The following is a 25,254-nucleotide window of genomic DNA, read 5'->3' on the forward strand; positions in this document are numbered from 1 at the left end:
TAAGGAAGTATGATTTACTACTTAAGAATAGACTTCCTTAGTAAGATGGCATTTTTATTCATACCTGGGAGGGTAAATGTTCTTCAGGTTTAGAAGCCTTAACAAAATTCTAAGTCTTTCATGTATGTATGTTTTGTTTCAAATTAGTGATAAATATTTAGCTTCTTTTAAATGCACATGACTCAGTTTTAAATTCCATAATGACTTTAACAAGCACATAGAACAAGAGTGAAGTAAACATGCACATAGAACAAGAGTGAAGTAAGCATGCACATAGAACAAGAGTGAAGTAAGCATGCACACAGAACAAGAGAAAGTAAGCATGCACACAGAACAAGAGTGAAGTAAGCATGCACACAGAACAAGAGTGAAGTAAGCATGCACACAGAACAAGAGTGGAAGTATGACACACACATAGAACAAGAGTGGAAGTATGACATGCACATAGAACAAGAGTGGAAGTATGACATGCACACAGAACAAGAGTGAAGTAAGCATACACACAGAACAAGAGTGAAGTGAGCATGCACACAGAACAAGAGAAAGTAAGCATGCACACAGAACAAGAGTGAAGTAAGCATGCACACAGAACAAGAGTGAAGTGAGCATGCACACAGAACAAGAGAAAGTAAGCATGCACACAGAACAAGAGTGAAGTAAGCATGCACACAGAAGAGTGAAGTAAGCATGCACACAGAACAAGAGTGAAGTAAGCATGCACACAGAACAAGAGTGAAGTGAGCATGCACACAGAACAAGAGAAAGTAAGCATGCACACAGAAAAAGAGTGAAGTAAGCATGCACACAGAAGAGTGAAGTAAGCATGCACACAGAACAAGAGTGAAGTAAGCATGCACACAGAACAAGAGTGAAGTGAGCATGCACACAGAACAAGAGAAAGTAAGCATGCACACAGAACAAGAGTGAAGTAAGCATGCACATAGAAGAAGAGTGAAGTAAGCATGCACACAGAACAAGAGTGAAGTAAGCATGCACACAGAACAAGAGTGAAGTGAGCATGCACACAGAACAAGAGAAAGTAAGCATGCACACAGAACAAGAGTGAAGTAAGCATGCACACAGAACAAGAGTGAAGTAAGCATGCACACAGAACAAGAGTGGAAGTATGACATGCACACAGAACAAGAGTGAAGTAAGCATGCACATAGAACAAGAGTGAAGTAAGCATGCACATAGTGTGCAGTTCTTCCTTGTCCAGGTCAGTGAGTTTAGGTGCGGTGACAACAACCATGTCACCACTGCAGGGTTCCTCAGTTCAGGATAGGCACATTGCCGGCACCTCACCCTCCTTCTTTTCCAAAGAAAATACTTAGTTCCACTCTCCCATCAGAGGCCACATTTACTTCCTCATGAACTTTACGTAAGTGGAATTACAGAGTGTGCATTATTTCATCCTTGGCTCTCCCCACCCCCGGCACCGTATTTGATGTCTATGACATTTATCCATGCTGTTGTAGGTTTATTGATAATGGCAGTATTTGTTGTAAATATGCTACCATTCCATGGTACAGAATATATAAGCAACTTGACCGCTTATGGGCATTTGGGTTTTCCCAAGTTTTGGTTGTTAAGAGCAATGTTGTTGGCTCCAGTTCCAGGCAAGATGGAGTAACACTCCTCCCTCTCACTCACTGAATGAAGCTAAGGCACTTGGAGAAAGGCATCAAGAGCTACTGACTAGTCCCAAAGCAAACAGTGTCAGATAGATTGGGGAAGAAGATAAGACTTCAAAGTAGCACCCAACCAGCAGTATGCTTACCAGATACAAATGAAATTAATGTGAGTTTATAAATTCGATTTAAAATGCCCTGCACACCTGTGAGTTGGAGATGCATAGATCTGTTCCTGTTCAGCATTAAAAAGACTCTGAGAAAGAGCCAACAGAAACGCCACCACCAGGCTGGCCATGGGTGGCACATTGGGACAGATTGAAAGAGTACTTCAAAGTCTGGAACTTTACATGACAGTGGACACACAGCTGTGTGTTACAACCTGCAGCTTGAACCTAACCAGTCTGTTGGCTCTTTAAACAAAAATGGGGTCATTCCCAATGGGATTTAAACACAAATACACACACACACACATAATATTAAAAATATATATATAATTTTGGTAACACAATCATGCCACTGTGCATAATGACAGATTAATTTAAACTTTTTATTCCTTATATTTAAAAAATATTCCCTTGAGTCATTATATCAGAGGGCACATGTAAAATAATATTTAGTAGAAGTTTCAGTATTTCACCATGTTAACTGCATGTTAACATATTTATATGTATAGCCTCTTTTCAGATCAAGGAAATCCTCCACAATTATGGTTTGCTACAGGTTTTTATCACAACCACTACTGAGTTGTTTTTTTTAAACATATTTTATTGATATTTTTACAGAGAGGAAGGAAGAGGGATAGAGAGTCAGAAACATTGATGAGAGAGAAACATCTATCAGCTGCCTCCTACACACCCCCCACTGGGGATGTGCCCGCAACCAAGGTACATGCCCTTGACTGGAATCGAACCTGGGACCCCCCAGTCCGCAGGCTGACGCTTTATCCACTGAGCCAAACTGGCCAGGGCAACCACTACTGAGTTTTAAAAAATGTTTGTTCTGCATCTATCAATGGAATATTAAATTTTGTCTATTTTTTAAAGATAAGATACTGAGCTTTTCACATATTCAATGTCCCACTATAATAAAACCAACTTGGTATTATTTTGTTATAATACTAAGTTGGATACACAGTAATTCCTTATTTAAATATTTTGGCATCTACTTGCAAAGAAAAAAAAATGGAACTGTGTGAGATGATGGATGTTTTAATTGTGTTAATGACTGTGATGAGCATTTCACTTTATGTAAGCATATCAAAACATCAGGTTGTAAACTTTAAATATTTACAATTTTATTTGTCAATTATGCCTCAATAAATCAGGGGAAAAGAAATCAGATAAAATACTACTGAAGCCATGAAATATGTAGGTACACTGAAAACTAAAAAATAATTGTTGAGAAAAATCAAAGATGACAAATAAATGTAGAGATATACCATGTTTATGGATTGAAAGACTCAAAATTATTAACATAACAATCATTGCCAATTTGATTTATAGTTAAACATAATTACACTACAAATCCCAGGATACTTTTCTCTAGAAATTGCCAACTTGATTATAAAAATTAATGTAAAAATGCAGAGTACACAGAATAGATGAAACACTTTAGAAATATATGAGGATATTTAAAATAGATAAACACAATTTAGAGAGTGAGGAACTGATTTCTAGATACACTATAGAGCTGCATTGACCAGGTGACATTGGCATAAGAATAGATATGGAACCGAATGTACGATACAGAAGTAGATTCATACATATACAGTCAACAAAGTTGCCAAAGTATTTTAGTGAGGAGAGGATGATCTTTCCAACATACTGTGCTGGAAATATTGGATGTACATTTGGAAAAATATGAGCTTTGCCCCTTACTCCACTTGTTATACACAGTTTAACTAAAGAATGTCAAAACTACAAAAAGGAGGAAAGCATAGGCATCCAAAGATTTATTAGACAGGAGACAGAAAACATGAATCATGTAAGGAAAAACTGAGAGCCCTGGCCAATGTGGCTCAGTTGGTTGAAGCATCATCCTTATCAGGTTTGATTGCTGGTCAGGGCATGTACCTGGGTTGCAGGTTTGATCCCTGGTCAGGGTGCGTATGGGAGGCAACAGATCAGTGTTTCTCTCTCACACTGATATTTCTTTCTCTCTCTCTAAAATCAATAAAAGCATATCCTCTAGTGAGGATTAAAAAAAAAAAAGGACAACACACTAGGAAAACATATTTGCAAAAGGTACATGTGGTAAAGGGCTTTTATTCAGAAAATAAAAACATCTCTTATAAAGGAAAAACAAAGGAATATAAACTAATTAAAACATGGTCAAAGTTTTGAACATACATATCAGAAAACAGCATTTGTAAATAGTCAAAAAGCACATAAAAGTGGTCATGATAGCCCGACTGGTGTGGCTCAGTGGTTGAGCATCAACCCATGAACCAAGAGGTCACGGTTTGATTCCAGGTCAGGGCACATGCCTAGGTGTCGGGCTTGATCTCCAGTAGACAGGAGGCAGCTGATCAATGATTCTCCTACATCATTGATGCTTCTCTCTCTCTCTCCCTCACCCTTCCTCTTTCTGAAATCAATAAAAATATATTTATAAAATGGTAAATATAATTAGTCTTTAAGGTAATAAAGAATAAAACTATAATAAAATAGCACTACACATCTACACTAATAAAAGAGAAACATGCAAATTAACCATCACTCTGCTATACCCACAAGCCACGCCCACCAGCCAATCAGGAGCGACTATACAAATTAACCCAACCAAGATTGTGGCAGGCCATGGAGCTGGAGCAAGCAGGAGGCTTGGGTTGCCCCAGCAATGGAGGAAGCCAAGCTTCCGCCCTGGCTGGCCCTGGCCTCCGCTCAAGGCTACAAAGTTTCAGTTATAGAAGATAAATAAATCCCAACAAAAATGGTGGCGGCCACAGAGCTGGAGCAAGCAGGAGGCTTGGGTTTCCCTGGCAATGGAGGAAGCCAAGCTTCCTGCCCACCCTGGCCGGCCCTGGCCTCCACTCAAGGCTACAAAGTTTCAATTATAGAAGATAAATAAATCCTAGATACTTGCTTCCAGCTGGCCCTGGCCTCTGCTCAAGGAGGCACTGAAAAAAAAAAAGAAAAAGAAAAAAAGGAGGGACTGGAACCTAGGGTCGCCGGCGGTGATCAGGCCAGGATGGGACAGCAGGGGCCATTGGGAGTAAGCAGACCAGCAGGGGGGCCAGTTGGGGTGAGCAGGCCGTCAGTGGGGGTCAGTTGGAGGTGATCAGGACATCAGGGGGGGCAATTTGGAGTGAGCAGGCCAGCAGGGGGGCATTTGGGGGTGAGCAGGCCGGTGACGGGGGACAGTTGGGGGAGAGCAGGCCAGCAGGCAGAATGGTTAGGGGCAATCAGGCAGGCAGGCAGGCAGGTGAGCGGCTGGATCCATCAGTCCCGGATTGTGAGAGGGATGTCTGACTGCCGATTTAGGCCCAATCCCTGTAAACTGGCAGTAGGACATCCTTCGAGGAGTCCCAGATTGGATAGGGTGCAGGCCAGGCTGAGGAACACCCCCCCCCCCACCATGCACAAATTTCGTGCACCAGGCCACTAGTGTAATAAATAAAACTATAATGATAGATCACTGCCCATGTAGTCCTACTAGTATATAATAAAAGCCTAATATGCAAATTGTCCCCTTGGACTGGGAGTTCGATCACTTCCTATGATGTACGCTGACCACCAGGGAGTGTGTGGAACAAGGTGGGCATCAGTGATGCAGTGCTGGCAGCGAGTGGCAGTGGAGGCGCTGCCAGCCCCAATGGGCCCTGATGAGAGTGGGACTGCGGTGGGATGGTGGAGCAGGTGAGGGGGCGGCACCAGGCCAAGGTGGGGTGCTTGATGGGCCCTGATGAGAGTGGGGCTGCGAGACTGGGGGCAGGAGCTGGGGCCTAATCTCCGCAGGCCACCCCGAGGGACCCCACCCACGCATGAATTCGTGCACTGGGCTTCTAGTAAGTTATAAAGACTGACAATACTGAGAGTTGGCTGGGATATGAAATTATTGGGACTCTTGTATATTGTTGGCAGGAATGAATTATGATACAGCCTCTTTGAAAAATATTCTGGCAAAACTATAGTCTGACGTTATTTTCCTCCAGAGAACATGACATAATTTTTCTAGGTAGTAGGAAGGTTATGGAAAGATTATCGTGAGTTCATCGTGACTGGTCTATTCCCAGGTCACCTCTCACAGCCTGGGCCCTATCTGAAGCCTCTCCCATTTGGAGCTGTGCATTTTATAAAGACAGTCTGAAACGTGTTCGTTTCCACCATTATTAATGCTCTAGTCCCTTCTTTAAGGGACTCGGAATTAAAAGTTGAACATAACTAACATTAATATCTGTGAAAATTATAGCAAAATTGGTTGTTTTATGGCAGTGGGGAAGATGATGGAGCCACTAACATGCTTTTGTTTTCAATCTTCTCTACTTTAGATTTTGAAATTTAAAGATATTTATCTTCTCAAGCTCTTTCTGTAGGCTACATCAACCTACCCACAGATTTTGTATATCATTAATGCAATCATCTCTGACTCCTGTTAGCCTCTGCAGTAGGGCCACAGTGCACTCTTACCAAGAATAATGGGACCAGAGAGGGGACTGCTGGTCTTGTGGTGGGCATTAGAGAGGATGTAGATGGAGAGATTCCACACAACACATTCCACCTTTGCCCTGAAGAAGGAACTGGCTGTTCCAGATGTAAGTGGTAGGAAGGGGTAAGATGAGCTATATTTTGAGCACGACATGTGTTAACGTAAAAGACCATTGAAACCTGTAAAGAATTTTTGTGAGTTTATTTGAGCCAAACTGTTGACAAATGCCGGGAAGCAGAACCTTAATGAATTGAGATAATGCTTGGGAGTATGGCGGGTTACATCTGTATTCAAAGGAAGGGACATAGGTGGGTTACGTGAAATCCATTGGTGATAGACTAGAGAGGTGGGAGGAAGCGAAGCAGGGAAACCCCTGGGGTTGGATAAAAAGTAAAATGATGGACTCATACTTAGGTGGGTGCAGGAACAATTAACATGATAACAATGAAGGAATTTGTGGTATCTGTCCTGGGGCCTGCACATTAGGTTGTGCCCCAAGGGGTCCAGAAAAAGGGAAGTTACCCAGACATTTCAAGGGTATGTTATTATAGATGCAAAAAGACAAATAGGCTCAGTTAAGGTAAAGGTTGACCTTGTCAGTGAAGATACTGGCTTGGATATAACTACCCACCATCACTGCTTTTAGTTAAAGTTTAATTTGTGGTGACTTTAGGTCTTTGAGTTTGCAAGACCGCCATGCAGGCCTCCCCTGAGCTGTCAGGTCAGCAGGTGGCCCCTTTCGTCCACACATGAATCCTTGATTTCATAAGGACAACACCAGGTAGAAGTGGAGAGAAAATGATGGGTATCTGTAGTTGACAAGACTGAGAAGTAGTCTGGTGTCATATTTTGCAAGTGACTTGATTCTTATATAAGTTGGATCTTCTCCCACCTTCACGAGGATTCCCTTGAGCTGTTTACATAGGAAGGTGAGTACAGGAAGGTTTAGTACTGGTTACTCATGCCAGGTCTACTTAGTGCAGTGACTTCCATGCAGGTGTATTGAATTAATAAACTGTAATCCCTCAGTGATGGAATTCAAATAGAATCTATAACCTTTCTGTGACATTGACCTATGATATTCTTGGAGGGGTGTCTATGTGCATATAGTTAAAAAGGGTTCTCCTATTAAAACTCCCCAAAATCTTTAGTCTGTGGCACTGTTTTCTTCCTCTTGACCTGACAGCCCCAGTTCACTGAACTTCTGGGCTCTCAGCAAAGGACATCTGTTCAGCTGAGCTTTTCGTAATTGGTATGTTAATTAAAAATGACTTTATGCTTTTAGCATTTTGTTTACTTTTCATGAAACTAATGGGCCCATGGCATTTCACAATGGGTGTTGTCTGCAAGATCTCAAACACAAGTCAACAAAGCAACTTTTTAAGGATTGCTTTGAGCCTTAAAGTCTGCATGATGTCACCCGGAGTGCATTTTTTCACCTTTCTCTGGCCAGATATTCTGGGATTTCCTCCAGGATGAAGATGAGCTCAGTGGGGTTTCTACATCTGTCACATCTGGACTGTCTCAGTGTAGCCCAGCCAGGGGCAGAGTCGGTGTGAAGGCTGCAGCTTTCGTAAGTGGAACAGCTGCTTAGATTCTGTAGCCAAAGGCATGTCACCCAAGCCCCTCCTTTTTCTTTTTTTTTTTTTAAATATATTTTATTGATTTTTTTACAGAGAGAAAGGGAGAGGGATAGAGAGTTAGAAACATCGATGAGAGAGAAACGTCGATCAGCTGCCTCCTGCATGCCCCCTCTGAGGATGTGCCCGCAACCAAGGTACATGCCCTTGACCGGAACCGAACCTGGGACCCTTCAGTCTGCAGGCCGACGCTCTATCCACCGAGCCAAACCGGCTAGGGCCCAAGTCCCTACTTTTGAAGCAGAATTCTGGAAGAATGTTTTTTTATTACTCACACTAACACCAACCACAAAATAACCAGGACAAATTTGGTAGAATGCAGGAGGGTGACCCCAGTCCTTCCTTTGGGACCGTGGCTTTCAAAGAGATGTGACAGATAGGTTGTGAGACAGATAAAGTCATATAAGTAAGGACAGTAAAATGAGAGGCAACAAGAAAAATATGGCAGTGAGCCTGGCTGACATCTACAGAACCTGTTTGGGGTTTTTCCTCTGTTTTACCCCCAATCCAGCCCCTAGCAGAGGGGTTGTCCATTTCTGAAAATGCTGAAGATTGGTGGGAGGAGGAACTAAGGTCTACAATAGTTCTCTTTCAGACAATGGGTATTGGAATAATGAAGAGCGATCATGTTTTATAGACAGACATAGAGAGATGTTGATGCAGACATAGGTATAGTGTGGGCGTGGGTATGGATGTGGACGTGTAGCATTTCCCAATAGCCTTACACTTTCAAATTTAAACACAATGTTTAATATTCCAACATGGACAACCTATCAGGGCCCAGCTGATAATATTTAGTAAATGCTTTACATTTACTGAAACCCTCACAACAACTGTAGTTGGTATGGTTATTTCTGCTTCCAGGATAACAAACGGAGGTACAAGGAAGTGAGATAATGTCCCAGGATCTCCTGGCTGCTGAGGCCTGGGTGGAATTTGAAGCCGGGCTATGGCTCCAGGCCCCGCCTCCTACCCACTCAGAACTGTATCTTGAGTAATCCCTTCTAGAAATGCCATCTTTTTTGTTAATGCTAATATTTCAAACTTTGGAAGCTGTAGGTAAACTTAAGTGACCCACACATTGATTTAAATATGGCACAATTTTGTTTTATTTAGTCTGTCTGACACTGTGCTATATTCCTTTATATATCACTTGCATTATTTAATATAGAAAATGCCTAAAAGCCCTGGGTCCCCAACAAGATTCTACATTTTAAAAGAGCAATACTTTCTCTTTCCAATTACAGTTGATGCACAAAATTATATTAGTCTCAGGTGTAGCACTCAGTGATGAGACACTTAGAGTTCAAAGTGAGCATCCCAATGAGGCTAGTACGCAGCGGGCACCACTTTCTAACTTCAGAAACCCTGCAACAGCCCTGGCCGGTGCGGCTCAGTTGGTTGGGCGTTGTTCAGTGCCTTGAAGGGCTGCCGGTTCGATTCCTGGTCAGGGCACATGCCCAGGTTGCAGGCTCAATCCCTGGTAGAGGGCATGCAGGAGGCAGCCGACATTTGCTCTCACATCGACGTTTCTTCTCTCTCCCTCTCTCTACCTTCCTCTCTCTCAAAAATCAATAAAACGTATTTTTTTTTATAAAACAAATAACAAAATACCTTGCAACAGCACTCAGCTTGCTGTCTTGCATTAGACAGAAAAATAAATATCTTTAACTGGTTGAAAACAAAAACAGGCAGCGAATGGCTATCTCAATAGTTTACTTAAGGATTGAAACATGAAATGGATTAGGCGGTCCAGGCCCAGTCACAGCTGCTAATGGTCTCCTATGTGATCCAGCCTTCCTGGCACACTTCTATAGCCATCACCCCTCTCCAGGCCCCCAATTCCCCGCACTGACGCTCATGAACTTGCCTCTCAGAACCTCTCAGCCAGGGCAGCTGGGCGGAGGGACTCTGCATAATGTTGCTTACTGATCACCTTCACTCCATGGTTGCAGGTGATTTAGACAGTCTCGGGTAAATGCGAGTGGCACAGCCTCTAACTCCCTCCCCAAACTGAAACTCACTCATTGGTACCCATGGCCTATGGGTCAGCGCAGTGGGACTGAGCTAAGACAAGCCCACATGCTGGGGGCTAATTCCAGCATGTCATAAATGCAAGCAGTTCATCAAAAGGTTGGTGGACCTTGAGGCTTCAGCAGGGCTGAAGATACATATTATTGCCTGCTGGAATAGCTGAAAGCATTTCCCTAAAACTAAAGATTTGCATATATTATTGCCTGCTGCCTGACAGTTGAAGGCAGTTCCCCCAACCTGACAATGCCTACTGTATACCAGACCTTACATTTGATATGTATATCTGCTTTGCTTTAGGGCAATATGTGTTAATAAAAAGCTAGTGGTCCAGAGATTTGAAGAACTTGGTTACTATAGCTAAGTCTCCTCTGGCTCCCCAAAATGCCTTCCAAATTTATATTTCTAGTCTCTTTATTAATTTACACGCAGCCCCTTCTCCATATTCCTGAACCATTCTAGATGCTGAGGAACACCCTGGCACCCACGTGTGGGCCCCGCTGACCTCAGGGACCTCTACTGCCACCTGCTCTTCTTTGGTTTGTGCCCTGCCAATGCCAAGCAGCGAGGCCTTCCTGAGCACCCCGTCTCCTTTTCCACCTCGTGCCCTTGCTTGTGCTATGCTCTCGTCTTTGCAGCCAGGGCAGAAGGCTGCCTTTCAGATCCCAGCATGGAAGTGCTCTCTCTGAAGCCTGCTCACTGCGGGCAGGCTCCTCTCTCCCTCCTGGTTCTATTCTGCTTCTGTGCTGGGCACATCACTTCCTTCACCTGGCACTGAGAGCTACCTTCCCTTCTGCTAAAACACAGGCTGCTTAGGTGCGACCCTGTCTTCCACTCCCCGTCTCTGCCCGTTACCGAGGGGTAGCGTGAGGTGAGCACGAGTCCACCTGATCCAGGGGACAGGTCGCTGTCAACACTTTAAAAGTTAGCTGGTGTTTTACATAGAAATATCAAAGCATGAACTTGAAAATTCCTGCAACTGCGGTGGGTGTCCTAGTTTAAATAACACATCCATGTTTCAGTTCTGTATTGAAAACAATGAAGTGGTCGTTTTCTGATAATCCATGTTCTCCTAAGAATTAGCATTGACTTGGTTTGATGTCTGGTCTTTCTCCAAATCCTCTTGGTGTCCTTATGAGCAGTTCATTTGCTGGGGCATCTCTGCAACCCGTTCTGTTCTCAGAACATCAGCCAGCATCTCCCTGGAACCACCAGTGTCTGCCAGCCCTTCCCTCTGAGGTGGACAGTGAGCCTGGAGGTGGCAGGACCAATTTTATTGTTACTTTTTATACTCGAACACCTTTTTTAAAATATATTTTTATTGATTTCAGAGGGGAAGGGAGAAAGAGACAGAAATATCAATAATGAGAGAGAATCATTGATAGGCTGTCTCTTGCACTCCCCCTAGTGGTGATGGAGCCCACAACACAGGATGACTGCAGTCAAACCTGAGACCCTTCCATCCACAGGCAGACGCTCTATCCACTGAGCCAAACCAGCCAGGGCTACTCAAACACTTTTGAAACCTTTATCATAAGATGCACTTCTATTTTTACTTTAGTAAAGAAAGAAAATACATAGCATAACTGATTGAATACAGCTCAACTTCTATTTAATCAAGTTTCTTAGAAAGCATTTCATGATGAAAAAACTGGATTTGAAATCATTTGGGGTTGCAAATGTCTTCTTTATATATTTTCTTTAATACTCTTAGCAGTTACTTTTTTCCAAAATCTTGACTCATATGCTTGAAAAATGGAATATATAGAAGGTAACAAATAAAAACTAAGGTCCTCTTGACCCCTAATATTTTCTCCTCTTAACACAAAACATGACTGCTCAAAATTCGTAAGAAATCACAAACACGTGTTACTCAGTGATGAGATGCATGCTTCCATCTTCCGGTTCCAAACTAGCATTCAGACATGAGTTGAAAATAAAATATTTTGGTACAAAAAACATAAAAAAAAATGAAGACATTAAAAAACCAAGTGAGAAAAAGTCATGTTGAAAGACCTAAGAAACAGAAGAAATTTAAAGCTAAAAATAAATGTTGTCAATCATTGGAAATATGGCTTTAAAATATCTAAATTAGGAAATCCTATATAATAAGAGAGGAATATGCTAATTATCTGTTATGCCATGGGACGTAATGACCGTCCACATAACGACTGGATCACAGATCTGCAGGAGGGTGGGGCAGAGAACTACAAGCAGAGAGCTATAAGAGGGGGCAGGGCAGAAAGCTATGAGGGGGGTGGGGGGAGCTATAGGAGGGTGGGGCAGTGGGCGGAGAGCTACAGGAGGGTGGCAGTGAGCTACTGGCTCACAGATTTGTGCACAGGGCTATTAGTTATTGATAAGGAAACAGTCACAGGATTTCAGAAATTCAATTTTGCACTAATTTTCCAGATGAATTTTAAAAAGAACATTAGAAGAATTGGAAGGAAACACAGCATATTGGCATGTTTTATCCGTGTCACACCTGCTTGTGTTTCCAACTCCTGTTGAATTGGGAAGTAGAGGTGGGTGCTCCTGGCTCCTCCAGCCGTGTGCCCAGAGCCCATTTCTCTGAGCCACACTTGCCTGGGCTCCCCATTCTGGTGGAACTGCCTTGCTCTGAGATCCCTCTTGAAGTCAGCCACGCCCAGTGAGAAGTCAGAGCTCACTGAGAATCAGCATTAACTGGCTAGCGAATATTCCTTTAGGGAGGTATTATGTATCCCTAACACTTATATATATGAGATTGTCATTATCTTTAGCAGACACCACGTGTTTTCTACCCTACGCAGTATCCTTCTGCTCTGCTCTCAACACTTGCCTTCTTCCATTCATGCCCAACCGCATCCCTCTCATGGGCATTCGCTCCAACTGAAAAGTGTGCGCCTCTCAGCTTGATGCTCGTGAACACAAGATGCAGGAGCAAGTCAAGCAGGAACATTGACAAACTGGAGAAAGCTTCCTGGGCATGCAGTTCCGAGTGGAGGGTGCACTTGGCATTTCTGTCCTAGTAGGCAGGTATACAAAATTGAACAGCCATGTCGACATCTTACTTTTTGCTCTATTTTCCCAGTTCACAGGGACCCACCTCTCCATTTCCATTCCCATGGCACCTAAAAGAAACAAGGCAACTTATGGTCTTCACAGCATGGAGAATTAGTCATAGATGGTGGACTCTGGGTAATGATGGAATCTAGGATTTGAAAATAAACACAGCTGTTTACTTGATAGAGTGGTAATTCAGAAGCTACAAGAATATTTTCTACATTTCCCCAACATTATCAAATGCTAAGTACAATTCTCAGAGTAGCCAAGTTTTGGGGCTAAGACAACTCAAGGACTTTTATCTTTTATTATTTCGACTAATTTTACTGTAAAACAAAAGGATACATTTGTTTATTTTTCTAAGGATACAATTGTTTAAACAAGTTTAAAATTTTTGCTGCACATAAAAATTTCCAATAATTCAAATCCTAATAACTATTTGCTCTTGTACCACACATATGTATTTTTTCCTGAGAAATTGATATTGCCATGTGAAATTCATGCGATAACAAAATAACATTTTTTTTCAAAAGAATGAAATCAAGTAACAGGATGTGAAGATAATATAATGTCTATCTGGAATTGCAGGAGAGATCTGAAGTTCAAAGATTTTATTACTGGGGTATGTTATTTTTACTGTACATTTTCATGTTAAACATTGTACCTTAAATGCCAAGTATGTTGGTTCTCACCTCACACATTATTCCGGTTGGAAATAATACAAGCTTTCTTAAAGGAGGGCTGGCAACTTAATTGAAAAAGAGAGTTTAGCCTGGCCAGTGTGGTTCAGTGGTTGAGCGTCAACCTATGAACCAGGAGGTCATGGTTCGATTCCCGGTCAGGGCACATGCCCAGGTTGCAGGCTCAATCCCCAGTGTGGGGCGTGTAGGAGGCAGCCAATCAGTAATTCTCTCTCATCATTGATGTTTCTATCTTTCTTTCCCTCTCCCTTCCTCTCTGAAATCAATAAAAGAATATATTTTTAAAAAGATGGAGAGTTTATGTAAAGAAAGATGCTCATGATAGAGAAAAGAAAATGGATTACATTAAATATATAATTTAAAAATACTTTATGTAGGAGGTATGAAAGGATTCATTGTCTCAGATTTATTAAGGGTTAATGGTTGGAAGTCATGAGAAATTCTATCTGAAGTTAGTATAAGGCAGCCTTTTGGAAGCCCCGTCCAGTGGAAATCACGTGTCAGGAAAATGATAGATGGCATCCTGAGTACATGGCGTCTCTGGTTCTGCCGCGAGATTCTAGAACCTCTTCCTAATGTTGCTTCTACACAAACACGAGGGTCAAAGCTGAGCCTTGGCTCAGGGAAGATTAGTTCTTGACAGAGCTGGTCAATGTTTCACTTTTGCTGACGCAAATTTTGTTGTCTTTGTTAAGTCATCTCTTTTCTCAGTCATTACACCCTAATGACTTTCTTTCTAAAATTATAGAAACAGTGCAGTCCAGTTTGATTTTATTTATGTTTTACCTATGAGGCAATGTGACTGATTTCTCGACATGTGAATGCTGTGTTTAGATTATAAGGATCGAATCCTGCTGTGATTAAATTTCACTAAACAGTTACTGTAAATATTAAAAATGTACATGAAATTGCTATTTCCTTTCTTTTACTCTGGTGCCTGGTTGTTTCAGAGACTGTACTCAGTGCTGGGTTGAGAGCTTAGGGATGACGGGGCCACTTAGGCAGGAGGGAGTAGAGCGTCACTACCCGAGTGTGGCATCTTCAGCACCTTCAGCTGTAAGTTACTTCAGGGGCCTCCATTTCCAACAGCATAAACTTGCCTGGTCTTTCAAGGGCCATTTAAATACTGTCACTGGACTGAAGGGGCCCATTTACCAGTGTGCATCAACCCCCAATAAGACCTGAACAGCAGCCGTGGCCGGTTTGGTGTCCCTCTCCCTCTCTCCCCCACCTCCCTCCCTTCTGAACTCTCTAGAAATCAATGGAAAAGATACTGCCATTATTTATTTTGATACTAGAGGCCCGGTGCATGAAATTCATGCATGGGGGGTGTGTCCCTCAGCCCAGCCTGCACCCTCTCCAATCTGGGACCCCTCAAGGATGTCCAACTGCGAGATCGGGCCTAAACGGGCAGTCGAACATCCCCCTCACAATCCAGGATTGCTGGCTCCCAACTGCTTGCCTGCCTGCCTTCCTGATTGTCCCAACTGCTTCTGCCTGCCAGCCTGATCACCCCCTAACCACTCCCCTGCCAGCCTGATTGATGCCTAACTGCTCCCCTGCCACCCTGATTGCCCCTAACTGCCCTCCCCTCCAGGCTTGGTCACCCCTAACTGCCCTCCCCTGCAGGCCTAGTCCCCCCAACTGCTCTCCCCTGCAGGCCTGGGTCCCCCCCAATTGCCCTTCCCTGCAGATCCAGTTGTCCCCAACTGCTCTCCCTTGCAAGCCTGGTCCCTCCCAACTGCCCTCCCCTGCTGACCATCTTGTGGTGGCCATCTTGTGTCCACATGGGGGCAGCCATCTTTGACCACATGGGGGCAGCTATCTTGTGTGTTGGAGTGATGGTCAATTTGCATATTACCCTTTTATTAGATAGGATAGAGTGAGGATAGGGGTTGAGATTCATTTTTTTCCATGGAAATCTTGTTATATTTTATTTTCTCACTTTAAAATTTTAGCCATTTTGTTGCATATGAAATTGTTTCCAATTGTGGTTTTAAACTGGATTTAATGATTAAAGATATTTAACACTTTTTATTGTGATTATTGGTCATTCCCACATACACACACACACACACACAAGAAAAACACCAAATAACTAAGACAGAGCCAATGCTTAAACATAAAACCCAGAGCCATAAATCTTCTAGAAGAAAACACAGAATATTGTTATGACCTTGCTGTCAGGGGTGGCATGTGGCAGGAGGGGCAGCTGGAACTACTGTCTATTGCTTGAGTCAGTGTAGAATGCACCGCCAGCATGGGGAGACCTGTGCCCGTCTCCTAGAGTTAGACATGCACTTACCCCAGGACCCCCAGCATTTGCCATCAAAGTAAAAAAAAAATGAATCCACAAGTAGTTTTACAAGAACGTCTATAGCAGCCAAAGTCTTAATAATAAAAAAATTGAAAAACACAAATATTCATCAATAGGAACATGAATCAGTATCGTGTGCTTCGTTGAGTCAATGGAATACTACCCAGCTATAAAAAGTAACAAACTGTTACATAGAACTCCAGGAAGAACCTTGCAAAGTGAACAAAACTAGAAACTTTAAAAGACATGCACAGGATTGTATAATTTCACTTAGTAAAATGCTAGTTAAAAAGAAGCTACAGTGCTAGAAGTCAGGACATGATTGTTTCTTGGAAGGGGTATGATGGAAAGGCAGTGAGGGAACTTTCTGGTGAATAATTTCTTATACATTTTTACTGATTTCAGAAAGAGGGAGGCATTGGGAGAGAGAGAAACATCAATTATGGGAGAGAATCATTGATCGGCTGCCTCCTGCACGCCCCCTACTGGGGATCAAGCCCACAACCTGGGCATGTACCCTGACTGGGAATTCAACCGTGACCTCCTGGTTCATGGGTCAATGCTCAACCACTGAGCCACACTAGCCGGGTTCCGGGATGATAATTTTTTATCATGTTTTGGGTGATGGTTACAGGTGCATACAATTGTCAAAGGTCATGAGACAGAAAATGTAAAAGAAGTACCTTTATTGTATGCAATTTTATTCAAATTAAAAATAATGTTGGCCAAAATATCACTTATAAATGGATTAGTTGCCCTGCCAGCATGGCTCAGTGGTCGAGTATTGACCTATGAGCCAGGAGGTCATGGTTGGATTCCCTCCCAGTCATGGGCACATGCCTGGGTTGTGGGCTCAATCCCCAGTGTGGGCATGCAGGAGGCAGCGGATCAATGATTCTCTCTCATCATTTATGTTTCTCTCTCTCCCTATTTCTTCCTCTCTGAAAGGAATAAAGATGTATATTTAAAAATAAAGGGGTTAGTTAGGGTGGAAACTTAATTCAGGTGACTGATGTTTAATGCCTATCAAAGTCAAGGCCCCTTGGCACAACTGTGAGGATGGCCCCTTTCCTTCCTCCCTTCCAAAGAAGAAGAAAGGAAGGTAGGCAGGAAGGAAGGCAGGAATGAAGGAAGAAAGGCAGGAGGGAAGGAAGGAAGGCAGGAAGGCAGGAAGGAAGGCAGGAGGGAAGGAAGGAAGGAAGGAAGGAAGGAAGGAAGGAAGGAAGGAGGGAAGAAGGCAGGAAGGCATGAGGGAAGGAAGGAAGGAAGGAGGGAAGAAGGCAGGAAGGCAGGAGGGAAGGAAGGAAGGAAGGAGGGAAGAAGGCAGGAAGGCAGGAGGGAAGGAAGGAAGGCAGGCAGGCAGGAAAAAAGGAAGGCAGAAAGGAAGGAGGGAAGAAGGCAGGAAGGCCGGAGGGAAGGAAGGAAGGAAGGAGGGAAGAAGGCAGGAAGGCAGGAGGGAAGGAAGGAAGGCAGGCAGGCAGGAAAAAAGGAAGGCAGGAAGGAAGGCAGGAAGGCAGGAAGGAAGGCAGGAGGAAAGGAAGGCAGGAAGGCAGGCAGGAAGGAAGGAAGGAAGGCAGGCAGGAAGGAAGGTGGCCAGGAAGGAAGGCAGGCAGGAAGGTGGGCAGGCAGAGGGGTGGGCAGGAAGGAAGGCAGGCAGAAAGGTGGGCAGGAAGGTGGGCAGGCAGGAAGTTGGGCAGGAAGGAAGGCAGGCAGGCAGGAAGGAAGGAAGTAAGGCAGGCAGGAGGGAAGGAAGGAAGGCAGGCAGGAGGGAAGAAAGAAGGAGGAAAGGAGGAAAGGAAGGAAGGAAGGAAGGAAGGAAGGAAGGAAGGAAGGAAGGAAGGAGGGAAGGAAGGAAGAAGGGAAGGAAGGAAGGAAGGAAGGAAGGAAGGAAGGAAAGAATGAAAGAAGGAAGGAGGGAAGGAAGGAAGGAGGGAAGGAAGTAAGGCAGGCAGGAGGGAAGGAAGGAAGGAAGGAAGGAAGCCAGGAAGGCAGGAAGGAGGGAAGTATGAAGGCAGGAAGGAAGGAAGGAGGGAAGGAAAAAAGGAGGGAAAGAAGTAAGGCAGGCAGGAAGGCAGGAAGGAGGGAAGGCAGGAAGGAGGGAAGGCAGGAAGGAAGGCAGGAAGGCAGGAGGGAAGGAAGGAGGGAAGGCAGGAAGGCAGGCAGGAAGGAAGGATGAAAGCAGGAAGGAAGGCAGGAGGGAAGGAAGGAAATGACTAGATTTTGTCCCTCTTTCTCTTGCTCAGCACACAGTGAGGGAGCGCTTGCTGTCCCCTGGACCCTGGCACCCTGGACAGTGGAAGCAAGTCCAGTGCCTCACAGCTCCAGGGGAGGAAACTGATGTGAGGCATCAGGTTCCTGCAGCCCACACAGAGAGGCTGATGTCTGAGAAGGGTGATAATGATGGTGGAGGAAGCAACTTGACGTTTTCGGACAAAAGAGATTAATTTGACATTCTTGTGAAGGTGCAGATAAATTACCTTTGCATGTTACTGTCTTTTATTCTGTTCTTTTATGTAGAAACTAGAGGCCCGATGCACGAAATTTGTGCAAAAGTAGGCCTTCGCAGCCCCAGTTGCTTGGCCCTCATGGCCCCGGCCCTGCCCCCACCGCCCACTGGTCATTCTGGAAGGTCGTTCTGCCATCAAATCTAATTAGCATATTAGCTCTTTATTATATAGGACTAGAGGCCCAGTGCTCAGATTCGTGCACCAGTAGGAACCCTTGGCCTGGCCTGTGCCCTCTTATAATCCAGGACCCCTTGGAGGATGTTGGAGGCCCAGTGCACGGATTCAGCCCGATCCCCACAGGCCGGGCTGAGGAATCCCACCTGTGCACGGATCCATGCACTGGGCCTCTAGTATAAATGTAAGACTTTTGCTTAATCTCTTCCTGCCCTCCCCCCTCCACCCTTCCCTCTGAGATTCATCAGTCTGTTCCATGTTTCTATGCCTGTGTATTGGTCAGTGCACGTCATAGCTACCAGTTGAACGATTGAACAGTTGCTTAGGCTTTTAAATATATAGATAGCTTGAAAAGAATAAAATTAGTTTTGGTTTAAAAAAATTGAATGGATCATTAAAATTACTTTCAAAAGAAAAGTAGTTTTGGCTACAGTGTGGAGATTGGAATACTGTACACATTGCTCTTACAAACCCAAATGAAGCCACCTGGAAATCTGACTCCCTGTCAGCACTTCCCACACAGAGGGGAGGACTCGGCCTTCACTCCTGCATATGGCCAGTGTGTCCCCTGGACATCGGCTAACGTTGAATATCTGCTTTCTGCTTCTGTTGAAAGATGTTTCATTCAGAGTGGCAGGCAGCGGGCCAGTGTCTGGGACTCAGCGTGAGGCACTGGTTCTTCCTGAGGTTTGCGGCACACAAGGAGTCATGATTTCTAAGGCATGGTTCTCAAAATCCACCAATAAAAACACAAGTGATATTCTACAGCGTTCATTCCCCAGGAGTCACTGTGAATTGATATTTCTGATTCTGAATAAAAACATAAGTAATGGACAAGGTGAGAACCCCGCGTGCGGCTGAATTACCGCGGTCCTGGGGTTGCCCAGTGCAGTGTGCGCTCATAGGTGCTCCGTGAAAATGACAAATCCACTTGACTTACTCTCTATTAATTTGTTTATTTGATTCATTTCTAACTATAACAACTTATTGTTCATCATATAAAACAACTGGAAACTTACTACTTGATGTCAAAGACCATATTGAAGAAGAAAATGAGCTGCTGTACATTATGTGCTTGAACATCCTCATTCTATGTCATAATGTATGAAATCAGATTCATTATCATTTTATTGTTTTGGTCATACATGGGCTGGAAGGTCCTATTAGGTGTTTTGATAGGAATAGTGGAATACCAAGTGGTGGTCTTTTCTGCGTAAGCAATCTGTTTTTCTGTTCATGTGTTTAATCATGTCCTAACATGTGAAAATACCCTTTTACATGGGATAACTAAAACGCTGTGGGGACAATTAGTAAGATAGTTGTTGGTTTTAGTTTTTTATATGTATAAACATTTATTTAACATATAGATGGACCTGTATTCACTCATTATGTTCACAATTTGAATTTAAATACAATAATGACAATCAGATGACAGACACAGAAAACAAGTGGATGGACAGTCTAAATGACACAGTCCCAGAGAAATCATGTTGGCCCCGTCTTCACTGACACAGGGGAGCAGGTCTCATTCCACCTCCTGTCTCTTAACTGCTTTTTGTTTTACAAGATGGACGAATACCTGGAAAGACTGTGTGTGTGTGTGTTGATATAAGTGTAACTAAATTATTTATATATCTGATAATTCTTCTTAAAGCTGCCCTAGGACTGTGTTTCAAGACCCTGCTTGCCTGGGAGGCCCGAGCCGCCTGCCTGTGTGCTGTGCTGTGCACCAGGGAACCATCTCCCACTGCGAGCCGTCAGCTCTGGGCCACTCTCCCGCCGCCCTGGCTCACCCTCCGGGCTTGCTGACTGTCGGTGCAGTGATTTAATTCACAGTACAGGAAGCTACATAGCTGAATACACGTTGGTTCATTGAATCAATCTAACCTTACATTTTCTTGCAGGAGGATGTCAGATATAAGTATTTGCAAAAAGAACTACAAAAGGAATGGAGAACTTTCAAGGTATGTTACCATATATTACAACAAAATGTGCAGGAGGATTAACCATGCTTCCCCTGTGGTGGACTAGTTAACTAAACTAGTGACAGTCTTTTCAGAGCATGACTATCAAGGGAAACAAAGTAATTACAATAAATGATGTTAAAAAAATATTCCCACTGAAAAATATATTCTTTAGTCCCTCATAGCTGAGCACTGGCTCACGGAAGACATGCGAAATCACTTTGTAGTGACTCGATGTTTTCCCTCCAAAGTGAGAGGGAGCACATGCATGAAGCAGGCACCGTGTGCTCAGTGACTTACATGTGTCATGTTCTTTGCCCGTGACCTGCGATGATTGCTCCCCTTATTTGATGGAAGCGGAAGGTGAGGACTGGACAGATGGAGCAACTTGTTCAGGTCACACAGAGTGAATGGAACCTGCATTTGCCCTGTTTCCGGTCCAGGGAGTTCTCTGCGTGTGTGGAGCTCTGCCAGGGCCGTAGGGTGGGTGGGCGGTGCGGACCTCACTGTCTTTCTCCTGTGATGCGTGAGTGTCCCGCCATGCGTGAGGTGGAGGAAGTTAGGGTGGAGAGGGTACACTGCCTCGGGCTCTCCAGCTCGGGGCGGAGTGGAAACTCCCTGACGGCGGGGCATCCTCATGGGTCCCATCCTCCCACCTCCTCCATGGCCAGTTCAGCGCCTCCTCCAAGATGCCGAGGGCAGGACCCTGTGGCCATCTCCTCGCCTGTGTCTGTGCGTGTGCTCAGAAAGAAAAAGGGGCCGCGGAAGAGTGAGCTCGGCTGAGATGCCGTCTCCAGGATCCGGAGGGAAACCCCAGCGTGATGACCAAGACAACTGTTAGCCGGCACCTCGGTTCGCCTTCCTGGCTGCCGAGGTAGAAGGTGGTCTAGACGCCACAGCTCCAATGGGAAGTGCAAGTGGCAGGCAGAGATGTTAAGCAGGACATTTAATTCAGAGCAAGCCCGCTCCAATGCCTCTCCCACCAGCGAGGGTACTGGTTCTCCGAGGAGCTCCTGGCGGCTGGGCTGAGCCCCAGGGGCCGCCCTTGCAGGCACCATGGACTGTGCTTGTCCCTGGGGCCAGGGAGCAGGTGGGGACACAGGAGAGCCCCCGAATGTGTACCTGTGTTCAGGAGAGAGCAGCAAACAGAGGGGGGTGGATTCCCACATCAAACACCCCCTCCCATGGCCTGGAGGCAGCCCCCACTCTCCTGGGCAGCGCCACCCCACCCCAGTGACCACGGTTCAGCTCCCACCAGGGCTCTGCTTCGCTCCAAATATTACAGCTTACTAAACAACTAAGTCTGTTGTTGAAATACGTAGCATTTTTCCTTTTAAATTTGAGCTCTTTCTAAAATAAAATGTGGCCATCTCTTTAATCCCATACACAAACATTTAAAAGTAAATAATATTTTCATACTTTCCAATTTCCCTTAAAGGAAATCAAATCTGGTTTTAGAATTTTGCATGTGACTTTATAAGAGTTTTGCCTCTGCCAAGATCGCCTGCCCTACGGAACGTCTAACGGTTCTCTCTTGTCTGAAACACCTTCGCCTGAATCACTGCTATTGCATGTTTCATGACTAGACTGTCATCCCACATGGGAGAGAGACTGACAGGCACGGGCCTGTCTTGCACAGGGACTCAGCGATGCCGAAGAAGGGAGGCAGGAAGGTCTTTTCTCTGCTGGCATGGGAGGTGCCATGACTTTGTTGATGTCACCCCAATTTTATGGGGGAATACCTGGAAACTGTGGGCCTCGAGGGCCTTCACTCAAGCTCTTATTTCTTTAATTATTTCCTGTGGTCAGACACCGACTCAGAGAGTGATTGGTGAGCTCCTGGCTGGTTGTACGAGACTCGCATTTGTCGGCGTTAATGCGGGAACCACTCATGAAGTCAGACCTGAAGCTCCTCGCTCGTGTCCAACAGGTCTAACATCTGGGCTGACTGCCACCTGTGCAAGCACCTGCCGCAGGAGCTCTTGTGGGGAAGCCCTGTTGCCTAGCATCCGACTGGTCCTGCAGGATGCCTGTTCTGGCACCAGAGTCGCTGGGGTCTGAGCTTTTGTGTGTGACTCGCCCTCCCTCCCCAGGGTTCCTTCCTGAGCGTCATGCTTCCACATAGATCCCATGTGGGCGGCCCTGAGTCTCCCTCGTTCCTCTGAGATCCTCACATCCCACTTTCCCACCAGAGCATGTCATGAAGCCGTGCTGGTGGCCCGCCCAGGGCCGGCAGACAGTCAGGGCTCGGGTCATCCCCAACTGTCATGAAATGCTTTGTTCACGTGTCTCTCTCTCGTCTGAAGTGTACTTTAAGGTTCTTACAGAGTAGCATTAAACAGTAGCATAGACCAAATAGTGTTAGAACTGGAAAAACAGAATATAGAACTGGAAAAACATGCTCTATAACCCAGTTACAATTTCTCCTCACATCCATGTTTTTGAAAAGTCAAAAAACTTAGCTCCATTGAGAAATAATTAATAGATATGAATTTTGAAAAGTTTTTTTTAAATAGGAATTGTGTATAAATCATATCTTCTATATATTTTGCTTAGATGAAAAATTCTATCTTCAAGTTTTAAGACATATTCCTTTTTTTGTTTTTCTAATTGTTTTTCTATGAAATTACTGCCGTTTATGGAATTATAAGTTTTAAGGTTTAGGGGGTGACAGGATTAATTATCTTTAACTACCCTCTCTTTCCAGGATAAGACAGTGAGAGACTCCTTGCATTACAATGGGATTGTTCCAGGCTTCGGCAAATGGGACCACCACTGGGCGAGCATCCCAAGGAACCTCAAGGACACCCTGGTCACTTATTAAAGACACCGCTCAAAAAGCTGGGTTTCCGCATGGATCCATTTCTGCTTAGTTTGTTATTTGAATTCACTATGAATTCAAAGTCAGTCCTGCAGACACGCTTCCTACTGACTCACTCATATAAAGACCTTCCTCCTCATATATTTACACTGGACAACGGAATTGTTCAGTTCATTTTTTTATTAGGGTCTTGTATCATAAAAAGAGGTAGAAATATCCTCCATAACAAATTTTATGGACCAAACATTTTAAAATAAGTTTTGTGACATCTGAATCCCAATAAGCTTCTAACTGAAGTATATTTAAATTAAATACCATGCTTTGGCTCATTAGATTAAGTATAAAGTTGAAAGCAGAATAGGAAGCTTATTGTTGCCTTTTCAAGCCTGTAAAACAATAGAGGTTTTCGCCATCTAAACTCGTTTGCAAAGCACAGCTCATTTGCTGTGCATTCTGCAGTGTATGTAAGATCTCAGTCAGTTTGGGCTGCTGTCACAACATGCTGCACACAGGGGGTTTACCTACAGCAGAAATGTCTTCCTCACAGCCTGGAGCGGGAAGGCCAACAACCAGACCTCAGGATGGTCATGTTCTGGTGAAGGTGCTCTTCCTGCAGAGCCGCCTGCACCTTCTCCTGTGAGCTCACCTGCTGGAAGGGACCAGGCCACTCTGTGGGGCGTCTTATGAAGAGGAACACTGATCCCATTCCTGGGAGTGCCACCCTCAGCACCTAAGCATGTCACAAAGATCCCACTCCTGACACCAACACATTGGGGATGGGGGGTGGGGACACAGACATTCAAACCATTGTATCTGCAAATAGAATTTCTACCCACATTTTTAGAAAAAATATTTCATGAAGTCAGACTTGCACAGGACTCTAAAATAGCCTATTACAAAGGTGTAGCTGTATAGCTCTTCCATCAATATCATCACCATTTTGATATATTTCCTCTGGTGGCCGCCCTGAGGAGGAGCCCACAGGCAATCATGTGACACCTGCCACTGCCTAATCATGTGGTAGTCAAGCTTACTGTTTTTGATAATTTATGCTTTAGAGTAATAACTGATCTGTACAGGATCTGAAACTTCTAATTTAAGTGGAAATGATGATAGTGATAAAACTGTCCGCTCAAAATATCAGTCGAAGCTGCAAAGTCTGTTTGCTTCTCTTTCCCTAGGTAGAGGCAGGGAACTGGTGGATATGCAGAGTGGGTTTTGAAAGTGACTTCCACACTGCACTTCAGAACATCATGGTGATGATTTAGGTGTCTTCAAACACAAAAAGACTTCATATTGAAGAATTACGGAAAATTATATATGTCATTTGTATTATGCATACATGTATGCTAAATATAATAATTTTAAGACATGTAATGAAATACCAGATTCTGGAGTATCACATGTGTCGCATGATTGAGAAACTGGAATCCTAAATTACACCAAAAGCAATCTCTGGCTTTGTTTGTTTGTCTGTTTTTTGACAAGTGGAGCTAGAAGTTAAATAAATCTCCAGTAGGATCCAAAAGTAGAAAACATCTGTTTTCTTTGAATTTTTTCAATCTAAAAGTTTTCTCTAGTTGAACCCATGATTACAGAGTGACAATAATTTGGTGGCTCACCTTTCTCTTTTTAAAGACTTCAAAATATTCAACAAAAACTTCCATATGGATAACAGCACTATTATTATTACTAAAGGCCCAGTGCACAAAATTCTTGGATGGGGGTGTGTCCCTCAGCCCAGTCTGCACCTTCTCCAATCTGGGACCCCTC

General features: G+C 44.1%; 1 protein-coding gene across 1 annotated transcript in view; it reads left to right on the top strand.

The window, feature by feature from the left end:
• Nucleotides 1–23,484, top strand: part of CNBD1 (cyclic nucleotide binding domain containing 1) — a gene marked incomplete at both ends in the record, with an annotated part of 216,030 nt that extends 192,546 nt beyond the window's left edge. The window contains 2 exons of the mRNA XM_080646967.1: nt 20,601–20,660; nt 23,368–23,484. Coding sequence (XP_080503093.1) covers nt 20,601–20,660; nt 23,368–23,484 — 177 coding nt within the window. The remainder of the gene's footprint in view (nt 1–20,600; nt 20,661–23,367) is intronic.
• Nucleotides 23,485–25,254: the final 1,770 nt, after the last annotated feature.

Source organism: Plecotus auritus, assembly GCF_963455305.1.
Source record: "Plecotus auritus genome assembly, chromosome: 11".
NCBI lineage: Eukaryota > Metazoa > Chordata > Mammalia > Chiroptera > Vespertilionidae > Plecotus > Plecotus auritus.